Source organism: Coregonus lavaretus (genome assembly GCF_964263955.1).
Source record: "Coregonus lavaretus genome assembly, chromosome: 14".
In the NCBI taxonomy this organism is placed as follows: domain Eukaryota; kingdom Metazoa; phylum Chordata; class Actinopteri; order Salmoniformes; family Salmonidae; genus Coregonus; species Coregonus lavaretus.
Genome location: NC_140001.1, coordinates 13,360,615 through 13,375,448, shown reverse-complemented (window position 1 = coordinate 13,375,448; position 14,834 = coordinate 13,360,615). Strand labels below are relative to the sequence as shown.

The 14,834-nt window shown below is 42.1% G+C and overlaps 1 protein-coding gene and 1 pseudogene across 2 annotated transcripts; both read left to right on the top strand.

Annotated features, from left to right (window-relative positions):
- The first annotated feature begins 526 nt into the window (after positions 1 to 526).
- LOC311140888 (globoside alpha-1,3-N-acetylgalactosaminyltransferase 1-like) lies at positions 527 to 1,666 on the top strand (annotated as a pseudogene). The gene is made up of 2 exons: positions 527 to 530; positions 1,243 to 1,666. The product of its transcript is annotated as a globoside alpha-1,3-N-acetylgalactosaminyltransferase 1-like (transcript).
- Positions 1,667 to 3,655: 1,989 nt separating this feature from the next.
- endog (endonuclease G) lies at positions 3,656 to 5,519 on the top strand. The gene is made up of 3 exons (XM_084176542.1): positions 3,656 to 4,343; positions 4,595 to 4,704; positions 4,896 to 5,519. Exons 1-3 carry the CDS (start codon positions 3,798 to 3,800, stop codon positions 5,176 to 5,178), a joined length of 939 nt encoding a protein of 312 aa, XP_084032668.1. The 5' UTR covers positions 3,656 to 3,797; the 3' UTR covers positions 5,179 to 5,519.
- The last annotated feature ends 9,315 nt before the right edge of the window (positions 5,520 to 14,834 follow it).

Sequence of the window (14,834 nt, the reverse complement as noted above, 5' to 3'; positions counted from 1 at the left end):
TTTAATTTGGAATTAACAATACTAACTTTGCTATGTGGTTATCTGGCCAACTCTAAAACAGATAATGCATCTTCATCATGCACAATTCTACTCTCTCTTATAGTACAATAGCATCAGTCTCACTTGAAATCTCTTCAACTACTACAACAAGGGGGCAAGTGTGCACTCCTATGGGCAGTGCTTGACTTGGGCAGGAGCTCACCGGAGCTGAGTACCGGCACCCAGAATGTTCTACTGCTTGAGCTCCTGTTCCTCTTATAGAATACTAGCTCAAAAGTATTGTGGAGCTCCTGCACCTAAATATAATTTCAGTCCAAGTCAAGCACTGCCTATGGGACATACTATTAACCCTGAGTGTCCAGTTCCCTTCTCAAATGTCTCTTCCACTCAATTATATGTTTAATATTCAAGCACTATGGCCATCATTGACATTTTTCAGAGTCAGGGATCAATCGATCATTGGGCAAGGAAAGAAAATGGATGTCAAAGAAACCTGGAGAAATAAAAGTAGAGGTCACCTCTCCTGATGGGTGAGTCATTCAATGTCATTTCAGTAATGTAAAATCTAATTTCCATTCTTGGAATTAAATCAATTGTTTTCTTTTTAGACGTGTCTACACACAGCCCAAATGTAGGAATCCAAGGTAACAGTTAATTCACTATGTTTGCAAACATAAAATTATGAATTCCTTAAAATGAATAGAAAAAGAAAAGCAATAGGCCAAATGTAGAATATAGTGTTTTCTATTATCATGATTCTCTGTATGTGACTTCCTCATACACTGCAGGGGAGCAGACGTTCTGACAGTGTTGCCGTGGTTGGCACCTGTCATCTGGGAGAGCACCTTCAATTCAGACATAATTGACAACATGTATCAAAAACCTCACTATAGCAACTATGGTTTTCGCTGTTGGAAAGTAAATAGATACTAATGAATTAAACCAAATGTGAGTTGTTTTCAAGGTTTTGCTTTATTATAATACCCATTTTTCTTTTTATAACTTTATTTACATTTTATTTGATCTGATTGGCAGGTACATTCGCTTCCTTGGGACATTTTTGGCGATGGCAGAGTATAACTATTTGGTTGGGTTCAGAGTCCACTATTATATATTCAGTGACCAACCCCAGGAGGTTCCAGCCATACCCCTGGCCTCTGGGATGTCCCTTAACCTGATCCTGGTACCCAGGTTTATACGCTAGCAGGAGGATAGAATTCATTAAGAAAACCATATAAGAAGAGAGGATTCGAAAAGAGGCCCACTTCCTGTTTTGTCTGGACGTGGACATGAAGTTTCACCAGCGCTGGGAAGCTGAGGCGCTCGGCTTGTCGCTGCAGTTCACCTATCTTACTACTATGAGAGCCGGGACAAGTTCCCCTACGAATGCAGTCCTGCCTCATTATCCTTTGTGCCCCTGAATGAGAGGGACTTCTACTATGCCGGAGCAGTGTTTGGAGGTACTGTGGAGGAGGTCCACAAGCTGACTAGGACATGCCAGGAGCACCTGGACAGAGACAGGGTTAATGGCATAGAGGCAGCGTGGCAAGAGGAGCGCCATCTCAACCGCTACCTTATCTACAACAAACCCACCAGGCTGCTCTCCCCTGAGTACATATATGGGACTACAGAAGGGGTCATGATGCACCTGAGATCAAGGTCATAAGGCTGGCCTCTGTCATTAAGAATAACGCAGAAATTCAACATCATGTAAAAATGTAGAGGGTGAAAAACCTGTTTTGGATTTAATAAAACGTAAAATACCAATCATTTTCAACACAGGTTGTTCTGCTTTGCTCTTACACCCAATATTATTTGCAACTTTGTTTTGTAAGTTCGCTTTTTTCAATACAATTTTTTGTTTAAGGCCACAAAAGGCAACAGGCAGAAATGTTATACCAACTGAATTGATTAATTAAAGATGATCTACCACCACCAATGTATTTTGTCAAACTGAATGCGTTTATCACATTTTGTTGGTATAGTCAGAGCCATACAAGTTTACAGTGCCTTCAGAAAGTATTCATACCCCTTGACTTATTCCACATTTTGTTGTGTTTCCTCACCCATCTACACACAATACCCCATAATGACAACGTGAAAACATGTTTTTAGAAATGTTTGCAAATTTATTGAAAATAACATACAGAAATATCTCATTTACATAAGTATTCACACCCTGTTGTTATGCCACTCCAAATTGAGTTCAAGTGCATTAAATTTCCTTTGATCATCCTTGAGACGTCACTACAACTTGATTGGAGTCCACCTGTGGCCAATTCAATTGTTTGGACATGATGTAGAAAGAAACACACCTGTCTATACAAGGTCCCACAGTTGACAGTGCATGTCAGAGCAGAAACTATACCATGAAGTCCAAGGAACTGTCCGTAGATCTTCGAGATAGAATAGTGATGAGGCACATATCTGGGGAAGGGTATGAAATAATTTCTAGTGTTGAAAGTTTCCAAGAGCACAGTGGTCTCCATCATTGGGAAATTGAAAGAATATGGAACTACCCAGACTCTGCCTAGAGCTGGCCGTCCGACCAAACTGAGCCACCGGGCAAAAAGGACCTTGGTCAGGGAGGTGACCAAGAACCCAATGACCACTCTAATAGAACTACAGTGTTCCTTGGCTGAGATGGGAGAACCTGCCAGAAGGACAACAGTCTCTACAGCACTTCACCAATCTGGGCTTTATGGGATAGTGGAGAAAAAGGCCCATGATGGCATGCCTGGAGTTTGCAAAAAGGCATGTGAAAGACTCAGAGCATAAGGCAAAAGATTCTGTGGTCTGATGAGACAAAAATTTAACTCTTTAGCCTGGATGCAAAGCGCTATGTCTGGAGAAAACCATGCACAACTCTGCACCCGTCTAACACCATCCCTCCCATGAAGCATCATGCTATGGGGATACTTCAGCGGCAGGGGAGACTAGTAAGGATAAAGGGAACAATGATTGGAGCCAAATACAGGCAAATCCTTGATGAGAACCTGATTGAGAGTGCAAACGACCTTAGACTAGGGAGAAGATTTACGTTCCAACAGGACAATGACCCCAAGCATACAGCCAAAGCAACGCTGGAATGGCTTCAGAACAAGAATGTGAAAGCCCTTGAGTGGCCCAACCAAAGCCCAGACTTGATTCCTATTGAAAATCTGTGGAAAGACTTGTAGATTGCTGTTCACCGCCACTCCCCATTTAACTTAACAGAGAAATCTGCAAGGAAGAATGGGAGAATATCCCCAAATCCAGATGTGCAAAGCTGATACAGATACCCAAGATGACTCAATGCTGTAATCACAGCCAAAGGTGCTTCTACAAAGTATTGACTCATGGGGGTGAATACTTATGTAAATGTGATATTTCTGTATTTCATTTTCAATACATTTGCTAAAATTTCTAAACATTTTCACTTTGTCAATAAGGGGTATTGTGTGTAGATGGGTGAGGAAAACAAATATATTTAATCAAGTTTGAATTCAGGCTGTAACAAAAGAATGTGGAATAAGTCAAGGGATAGAAATACTTTCTGAAGCCACCGTAGCTCAGGCTGTACTAGAGCCTACTAAATTCTGTATTGTACCTTTAAGAATTATGTACTGTACCTTTAAGACGTAGCTACTGCAATCGTCATAGCCATGCGCCCATTGTCCATTCAATAACAGCGACGAATAGGGAGTATTGAAGAATAAATGAGCATGTGTAAATATGTGATATGAAATGAACTTTTTATGTAGCTAATTGTTGTAAAAGCGGTAAAGACTTGGTAATAGTTTGTGGTAATTATTCCGATGCATAAAATGTATCGTGTTATCTGTTCTAAGTGGTTTGTCTCCGGCGTGTCCTTGACTGTGGGAGCAGCCATTGGTGCGTCTCTGAAGGTAGATTCGACCGATAGAACCACAAGTCTGAGCCATGGATTACTCAATCGAGTACCCGTTATTCCTATTCCAAGTGTGGACGCAGCAACCGACCTTACCACGTACCAAGGAGGGGGTCAAATGGTAGGTTCCCGATCAACAGCTGCAATGAAGTACGGCTTCCCATCTCTCACCAATATCAAGACGAGGGAGTCCTACGTGACTTCTTATGATCCCAGAAACAGGACTGCTGCATGGGTTATAGAGCAACTCAGTCCTGATGGCTTGAATGGACCTTCAGACAGGAAATTTTGCGACTTTAAAGAGGATGATACGGTGCACGTATACCACAGGGCTACCAATGCAGACTACAGAGGCAGTGGATTTGACAGGGGGCATTTGGCAGCAGCTGCCAATCATAAATGGAATCAAAAGGCAATGGATGACACGTTCTACCTCAGTAATGTCTCACCACAGGTAAGTCATGTATTGTGGGGAAACATGGCATATTTGTCAATGTGAAGATGAATAAGTGTGTTACACAGTGTGCGAGTGGTTAAGGTGGCAATATAAGTGTGCCCTTGCAGTTTAAAACCCTAAAAAAAATAATGATGAGTCAAAAAGGCTTCTGAATCCCATGTAGCTACACTTCCAGAGCAAAGAGCAGGAATCAATGAATGGCTGTTCAAGATAATCAAGTTTCTTTCATTTACCTCGTCTTCCCCTAGAACCCAAACTTAAATCAAAATGCATGGAACAACTTGGAGAAGTACTGCCGTTCACTTACCAAGCACTACATGAATGTGTTTGTGTGCACTGGACCACTTTACCTGCCCAGGTGAGTGTTATCTGAAACAGAGATTTCCATAAGAAACATAATGGTATTTTTCAGTGTTGCCATCTTAAACGCCATTCACACAGTGATCTGCTTTAGCAAACAGGCATTATGCAAGCATCAGGATCTGTGTGAATGGGGTCCATGGTGAGAATGATACAGAAGTTGTAACTGTTCCTTCTCTCTGCCTATAGACTGGAACCAGATGGGAAAATGTATGTGAAGTACCAGGTGATGGGGAGGAACAATGTGGCGGTCCCCACCCATTTCTTCAAAGTGGTGATCCTGGAGAAGCAGAGGGGAGAGGTGGAGCTGCGCTCGTATGTGATGCCCAACACACCTGTGGATAACAAGATTCCTCTGGAGCGCTTTCTTGTGCCCATTGAGAGCATCGAGAGAGCCTCAGGACTGCTCTTTGTACCCAACATTATGAAGAGGACAAACAGCTTGCTGGCTATTACTGCTGGAGGCAAATGAGTTTGGTGGGTGAACAGGACCCACCAAAAGTTTGGTGGGTCCTGTTCATTAGGGCACACTGTAGCAACATTTTTTTTTTCGAATTTTAAACGAAAACAAACATTTTCATTGGACAGTACTGACCCGTATTACTCTTTCTTCCATTTTCTCTGCTGAACACGACCTTGGTCATTTAGCTCTGTGTAGATTAGTGATCATACTCTGTAAGGATTTACATATGACTGTACCAAACCCATCTGCTATGTCATTGTAGTGCTTTTATCACATTAAATTCAACAAAAGGGAAACAATCCAAATATTGTCCAGTAGGTTGTGATGCTAATAAATATTTAGGAGCATTAGACTAGTTCTGAATTATTCTTGCTTATTCTTTTTGACTATCCAAAGGGGACACACATCTTCACATTAAATAAGCTGTTCCATCTTTGAAGAGTGTGGCTGGCCCTGATACAGAAATACTAGAAAAGGACAAAGCTGAAACGGCATACTGTAGAAATGCTGAAGGCACGGCTTACACTTTCTAAAGTACAGCTAATTTTTCATCCAGGACAGGTGAAGACATTTTATTTATTTATATTAGTCTCTCTTGACCTTATTACTGTACCACTCTAGTGATGATTGATGAAAACATGTCAACCCTGATCAAAGCAAACAGAAAACATTCATATTTTGGTGTGGCATAGCCACAGAACATTCAGATACAGGCGTAGAACAGATATGTTTAATAGGGAATCATATCAGCCCTACTTGTAACATATCTGCACCATTCTGGATGATTATATTCATGTCAGGTGTTCTTTACTCTCCGTCCTCTTTTTGCTACACACATTGAACCACAGAAAATAGTATGCACAGAGAATTCTGAGAAGCAGCGCTCCTAGTGGCTGGGGACATTAATGCAGGGAAACTTAAATCCGTTCTACCTAATTTCTACCAGCATGTTAAATGTGCAACCAGAGGAAAAAAAACTCTAGACCACCTTTACTCCACACACAGAGACGCATACAAAGCTCTCCCTCGCCCTCCATTTGGCAAATCTGGCAAATCTGACCATAACTCTATCCTCCTGATTCCTGTTTATAAGCAAAAACTTAAGCAGGAAGCACCAGTGACTCGGTTAATAAAAAAAGTGGTCAGATGACGCAGATGCTAAGCCACATGACTGTTTTGCTAGCACAGACTGGAACATGTTCCGGGATTCTTCAGATAGCATTGAGGAGTACACCACATCAGTCACTGGCTTCATCAATAAGTGCATCGATGATGTCATCCCCACAGTGACCATACGTACATACCCCAACCAGAAGCCATGGATTACAGGAAACATCCGCACTGAGCTAAAGGGTAGAGCTGCCGCTTTCAAGGAGCGGGACCCTAACCCGGACGCTTATAAGAGATCCCGCTATGCCCTCCGACGAACCATCAAACAGGCAAAGAGTCAATACAGGACTAAGATTAAATCGTACTACACCGGCTCTGACGCTCGTCGGATGTGGCAGGGCTTGAAAACTATTACAGACTACAAAGGGAAGCACAGCCGCGAGCTGCCCAGTGACACAAGACTTCCAGACGAGCTAAACCACTTCTATGCTCGCTTCGAGGCAAGCAACACTGAAGCATGCATGAGAGCACCAGCTGTTCCGGATGACTATGTGATCACGCTCTCCGTAGCCGATGTGAGTAAGACTTTTAAGCAGGACAACATTCACAAGGCCGCAGGGCCAGACGGATTACCAGGAAGTGTACTCTGAGCATGTGCTGACCAACTGGCAAGTGTCTTCACTGACATTTTCAACATGTCCCTGACTGAGTCTGTAATACCAACATGTTTCAAGCAGACCACCATAGTCCCCGTGCCCAAGGACTCTAAGATAACCTGCCTAAATGACTACCGACCCGTAGCACTCACGTCTGTAGCCATGAAGTGCTTTGAAAGGCTGGTCATGGCTCACATCAACACCATTATCCCAGAAACCCTAGACCCACTCCAATTTGCATACCGCCCCAACAGATCCACAGATGATGCAATCTCTATTGCACTCCACACTGCCCTTTCCCACCTGGACAAGAGGAACACCTACGTGAGAATGCTATTCATTGACTACAGCTCAGCATTCAACACCATAGTGCCCTCAAAGCTCATCACTAAGCTAAGGATCCTGGGACTAAACACCTCCCTCTGCAACTGGATCCTGGACTTCCTGACGGGCCGCCCCCAGGTGGTAAGGGTAGGTAACAACACATCTGCCACACTAATCCTCAACACGGGGGCCCCTCAGGGGTGCGTGCTCAGTCCCCTCCTGTACTCCCTGTTCACCCATGACTGCATGGCCAGGCACGACTCCAACACCATCATTAAGTTTGCAGACGACACAACAGTGGTAGGCCTGATCACCGACAACGATGAGACAGCCTATAGGGAGGAGGTCGTGTGGTGCCAGGATAACAACCTCTCCCTCAACGTGACCAAGACAAAGGAGATTATTGTGGACTACAGGAAAAAAAAAGAGGACTGAGCACGCCCCCATTCTCATCGACGGGGCTGTAGTGGAACAGGTTAAGAGCTTCAAGTTCCTTGGTGTCCACATCACCAACAAACTATCATGGTCTAAACACATCAAGACAGTCGTGAAGAGGGCACGACAAAGCCTATTCCCCCTCAGGAGACTGAAAAGATTTGGCATGGGTCCTCAGATCCTCAAAAAATTATACAGCTGCACCATCGAGAGCATCCTGACTGGTTGCATCACGCCTGGTATGGCAACTGCTTGGCCTCCGACCGCAAGGCACTACAGAGGGTAGTGCGTACGGCCCAGTACATCACTGGGGCCAAGCTTCCTGCCATCCAGGACCTCTATACCAGGCGGTGTCAGAGGAAGGCCCTCAAAATTGTCAAAGACTCCAGCCACCCTAGTCATAGACTGTTCTTTCTGCTACCGCATGGCAAGCGGTACCGGAGTGCCAAGTCTAGGTCCAAAAGACTTCTCAACAGCTTCTACCCCCAAGCCATAAGACTCCTGAACAGCTAATCATGGCTACCCGGACTATTTGCACTGCCCCCCCCACCCCATCTTTTTATGCTGCTGCTACTTTTAATTATTTATGCATAGTCACTTTAACTCTACCCACATGTACATATTACTTCAACTACCTCAACTAGCCGGTGCCCCCACACATTGACTCTGCACCGGTACCCCCCTGTATATATAGCCTCCCTACTGTTATTTTATTTTACTTTTGCTCTTTTTTTCTCAACACTTTTTTGTTGTTTTATTCTACTTTTTTTATTAAAAATAAATGCACTGTTGGTTAAGGGCTGTAAGTAAGCATTTCACTGTAATGTCTGCACCTGTTGTATTCGGCGCATGTGGCCAATAAAATTTTATTTGATTTCACCAAACATTTTACATTTTAGTCATTTAGCAGACGTTCTTATCCAGAGCGACTTACAGTTAGTGAGTGCATACATTTTTTCATACTGGCCCCCCGTGGGAATCGAACCCACGACCCTGGCGTTGCAAGCGCCATGCTCTACCAACTGAGCTACACGGACCAAACATCTGCAATCCCCATTGCACATGGCTTATGTAAGATTCTATAAAAAGTTTATAATGAGTCCAAGTTTATGTATGTAAGTCCTTGTATGCACATAAGTCCCAATATGTAAGTTCCTAAACATGTACGGTAAATCCCCTCTACCTTCCACTGTATTTACTTGAGGGCAATTCCACGATAATGAAATTACAGTGAGACTTTAAAATATATGCCAAACTAAAACCATTGATTTCAAAGTTTAACAAACCATACAACAAACCTAAAAAAAAACTGTGGAGATGCTAAGTTTGGTAACAGAATTACAGTAAAATCTTCCTCACTTTTATTCTGTTACCAAACGTTGTATCTATACAGTTCTTCCTGTAAATGTGTTTTTGGAAAAATGTAAATGTAAACTGTTAAAAGTAGTTCTTGAACAAAGATTTTGTTCTATCGTTTGTTAAACTTTGAAATCAATGTTTTTTGTTTGGTATGCATTTTAAAGTGAAGAATCAGAGTATCAGAGTAATTCCGTTACCATGGAATTGCCCTTGAGCTGCTTTTTGTCATGCCGGGTTATGTTCTGTGTGCGTCGCTCAGGCTGGCTTCTCAAACCCCTTGAGACTGTAGTGTCTTTTAGAAGGGACAGAGCTGGAATGCTCCAGAAAATCAGGAGGATTAACTTATACTAAACAGATAATTACGCAAGACATGCTTAGGAGCACAAGACATCGCAGCACAAGGAGTAGGCCTATCATTCAATATGATGGATGTGCAGCTTTTGGAACTACTGCCATTTCTCCAGCAAAATGCAACCTGAAGGTACGTTTTATTGTGATATTTTCAGTTTAGAGACTGACCGACCTGCAGTGACACACTATTATGGTAACTGGGGTTGGTGGCATAACATACAGTGGGGAGAACAAGTATTTGATACACTGCCGATTTTGCAGGTTTTCCTACTTACAAAGCATGTAGAGGTCTGTAATTTTTAACATAGGTACACTTCAACTGTGAGAGACGGAATCTAAAACAAAAATCCAGAAAATCACATTGTATGATTTTTAAGTAATTAATTTGCATTTTATTGCATGACATAAGTATTTGATCACCTACCAACCAGTAAGAATTCCAGCTCTCACAGACCTGTTAGTTTTTCTTTAAGAAGCCCTCCTGTTCTCCACTCATTACCTGTACTAACTGCACCTGTTTGAACTCGTTACCTGTATAAAAGACACCTGTCCACACACTCAATCAAACAGACTCCAACCTCTCCACAATGGCCAAGACCAGAGAGCTGTGTAAGGACATCAGGGATAAAATTGTAGACCTTCACAAGGCTGGGATGGGCTACAGGACAATAGGCAAGCAGCTTGGTGAGAAGGCAACAACTGTTGGCGCAATTATTAGAAAATGGAAGAAGTTCAAGATGACGGTCAATCACCCTCGGTCTGGGGCTCCATGCAAGATCTCACCTCGTGGGGCATCAATGATCATGAGGAAGGTGAGGGATCAGCCCAGAACTACACGGCAGGACCTGGTCAATGACCTGAAGAGAGCTGGGACCACAGTCTCAAAGAAAACCATTAGTAACACACTACGCCGTCATGGATTAAAATCCTGCAGCGCACGCAAGGTCCCCCTGCTCAAGCCAGCGCATGTCCAGGCCCGTCTGAAGTTTGCCAATGACCATCTGGATGATCCAGAGGAGGAATGGGAGAAGGTCATGTGGTCTGATGAGACAAAAATAGAGCTTTTTGGTCTAAACTCCACTCGCCGTGTTTGGAGGAAGAAGAAGGATGAGTACAACCCCAAGAACACCATCCCAACCGTGAAGTATGGAGGTGGAAACATCATTCTTTGGGGATGCTTTTCTGCAAATGGGACAGGACGACAGCACCGTATTGAGGGGAGGATGGATGGGGCCATGTATCGCGAGATCTTGGCCAACAACCTCCTTCCCTCAGTAAGAACATTGAAGATGGGTCGTGGCTGGGTCTTCCAGCATGACAACGACCCGAAACCCACAGCCAGTGCAACTAAGGAGTTGCTCCGTAAGAAGCATCTCAAGGTCCTGGAGTGGCCTAGCCAGTCTCCAGACCTGAACCCACAAGAAAATCTATGGAGGGAGCTGAAAGTCCGTATTGCCCAGCGACAGCCCCGAAACCTGAAGGATCTGGAGAAGGTCTGTATGGAGGAGTGGGCCAAAATCCCTGCTGCAGTGTGTGCAAACCTGGTCAAGACCTACAGGAAACGTATGATCTCTGTAATTGCAAACAAAGGTTTCTGTACCAAATATTAAGTTCTGCTTTTCTGATGTATCAAATACTTATGTCATGCAATAAAATGCAAATGAATTACTTAAAAATCATACAATGTGATTTTCTGGATTTTCTGGATTTAGCTAAGGGAATCGAATGCAATATGACATGATTCAGAATACAGTAATGATTGTTGTTTAAGATGAGTCCTGGGATTGCAAACAGTGAGATACTGTTTTCATATTTTCCTGTCTTAACACTTCTTTTACAACAGATTAATTAGCTCTAATATACAGACAGAATTGATTTGACTTCACAACCTATCCTTATATGTCTCATGTTATCATTTCTCCTTAGGGTAACTGAACAAAATACATCTTGGGGCAAGGGAAGTACATCTGCTTGACAACATACTAGGCAGAGACCCCAAACTCTCCTTGAAAATGAAAATACTGACCTTAATAAGACATGTAAGGGATTTATCATTGAAAGCCGTGTCCTGAATGTTCAAACTGATTGAGATCAGAGACCTTCGGCGGTAGAAGTAGCAGAACTATAAAAGGTGTTTGCTCTCTGTCAGAGTGTGTGCTGAGGTAGGTGTGTGATGTGTACCCCACTGGATGACATGTGCAATGTGTCTGCTGCTGCGGAGAAGGAAGAGGCCAGTTGAACTGTCGGAGTTCCCACAGGCTGCATATGAGGGCTATCAGAAATATTCTGGACTATATTACCCTCCACCCCCCTGGGATGATGTCTGGTCAACAGCCCACCTTCCAGACAGGGATCAGAGCAATAACAGTCTAGATGAGAATCTGGAGTCTCTTTCAATGATCTAAGTGTGTTTTGGTCAATGGGTGTTTATATTTGTCCTATTTCACATATGAATTGGAATGTCGTTTTTTTGCATATCCCACTGAGACCCTTGGAGAGTGGGGCCACAGCCAGGGATCAGCCATTATTGACGGCGACCCTGGAGCAATTAGGGTTAAGTGCCTTGCTCAACGGCCCAGACAGACTATCACCTTGTCGGCTCGGTTACTGGCCCAATGCTCTTAACCTGCCGGTGGTACCTACAAGTGTGTATTAATATGAATGCTTTTTTTTTTTTCATATCATTTTACATTTTAGTCATTTAGCAGACGCTCTTATCCAGAGCGACTTACAGGAGCAATTAGGGTTAAGTGCCTTGCTTAAGGGCACATCGACAGATTTTTCACCTAGGAGGCTCGGGGATTAGAACCAGCGACCTTTCGGTTACTGGCACAACGCTCTTACCCACTACGCTACCTGCCGCCCAACTCTCCTTGAGACACACTAGGAGAGTGGGATCTGTATTATTTCTAGATTAATCCCAGAGGACAAGTGATGTCATTAGTTTCTGGTTTCTTGTTGACATCCTTTCAACCAAGTTTGCCTGCTGCTTGTTTTGTGCATACTAATTATTTAATAACTGTACTTGCTTTATACCACTGGGTGGTGATATTTATATAAATGTCACTGATCAATGACAGCATTTCAGAATGTTTGTTAAAATAAACACCACATGAGAAACACTACATGATTAAAATAGCAAAATCTTTAATTGTAGTTGCATTTCTACATAAATTACATACATGTTTTTATATTTTACGATGATAGGCCTGTTCTTGTTACCATGTACACACATCAAATTATTATTTTAACATTCATAGAAAAGTTTCTAGGAGTTTGCAGTAACATGACAAAATATTGTTCAGTATTATATAGGGCATTGAAAAGGGAAAGATAATAGTTTTGGTCACTCTCTGGCAAATCATTGGCAAAACCTTCCTAAAAGACCTGGGAGACAATGAAGATGCACTATACTGTGAATTGATCTATGGTTTCTATGGCAGTGCAGTATATAGGATGTCCTTTCAATAAAAGAACACCAAAGCAGGAAGATGCACCTTTCGCTTTGAAAGAGAAAATCTATTGAAACCCTCCAAAGAGATTTTCTCATGAGTGTGCAGGTTGACTGCAGCAAGACCACTTCAGGGAAATAGGAGCACATTCTATCAGAATGCAGGTGTTCTATAACACAATCCATTATACTCTCACAAATACTATTCAGCATTTTATTAAAACAAAAAACAAAGATATTCAATAAATAATGTTGAACTGATTGGAACAAACATAATTTAGAGCATAACATAAATACCATTTCACACATAATTTTAAAAATAATAATCTAGTTGATAAAAAACACAAAAAACATTTAAGCTTAACATTTCCACAGACCAGAACACAGGTCAACACAGTGATTCAGGTGCCTCTAATTTCCTGAAAGCAGACCACTGGTGTTTTCAGATGAGAATTAGCGGAAGTCAGAATTGAGAAGTCATGCAAAGCCACTTGTTGAGACCACCTTTGAAGGTTGCTAAAGTTAGCTACCTGCATCTTAAATAAGACTACACAAAAGGCCTTAAGTCCACTCCATGTTTATAGCTTCAATCAACACTAGAGGGAACTGGAACTGACAATGAATCTGGTATATACCTCAATTACAGCCTAAAACCCCATGTGGACGTACTGTCCGGAAGCGACTTTCATGCTTCACTTTGGATAGAAGGTATTCTAAATTAAGGAGCGTTGTGTAGGGCCGTTAGCTAAGTTCCAGAAGCGCAAGGGTAGAGGAGTAGCCAGGTATTTGAGTTCAGTCTTATTCCATTCAGCACTGTCAAACTGCAAACAGTGAAGGTTTGGCCTACACATAACCATTTAGATACACAGAGGACAAAACAGTAAACTATGTTAAATTGCATTTTTAACAAAGAACCCACATAAGAAAAGGGGATAATGGATGAAATGGTGTGAACTGTCTACTGAAGTAGAACCAAAATTACAATCAGAAACGTACTATTGTCTTGCAATATTAGCACAGCCGTTTAACACAATGAACACTTACAGTACAAAATACTATTCCCCTTCCAAACAATCAATACAAATACTGTGAACATTTTATATACATCTACGAGGCATGTAAACCTCTAAATATACTCATATTTAAGCACATACAAAGTATGCAAAAAATTATATAGTTGAGCTCTTTCCTTACCATTAGCAATTTAAAATACAGCAAGCTTGTTGTGCTACTGTAGTCCTGATGAGGTAAGAAAAGCAGAGGATACCTAAAATATACAGGTAGAATATAGAAACACTTGCTATTGGGACGTGCTTTCAGGAAAAGTCTAACCAAAGCGGTTTTCAAAAGCTTGTCAACATGAGAGGAGGCTTTCACTGATAGAGGTGTTCACTTGGCAACATATACTGTGTGCTTTTGAAGTTTGAAACAAAAACAGTGGGGTAAAAAAAAACAGCCATTGAGTAAAATCAAAGATTGATGCTACAATGTACTATACACTTGTGCTATACTATACTGTTGCTGGAAGAAACAGGCTGGCTTTGAGTATTATAGTATTTATTCTGTTTACTAAAGGTCAGTGGAATATAGAGCATTCTGAAAACGTAGGGTCCATAAAAGAGCGTCCTCTTTTAGCACCCTGTGCTATATCAACGCAGTGACTGAAAATGATACGTGTAGATGAGAAATCAGAAACATTCTGAAGCTTATAATGGTTCAAATCACTTCAAAACAGGCTCTTTGTTAAATAACAGCACAACCTTAAATAGATAAAATGTTGTTTTATGTACTGGGATACAGAGTTTAGGATGTCTTGCAGTCAGGTGTAGACGTTATAGCTTTCTCTAAAGTCAATCTGATCAAGTCCTTTATATTTTTCAGCAACAGCTTCAGTCAGTCTGCCTTCTTTCTGTGATCCTGACCTCATCCATTGAAAATAATGGATTTGTACAGTATAATTCTGTTTCTCTGGAGAGTGG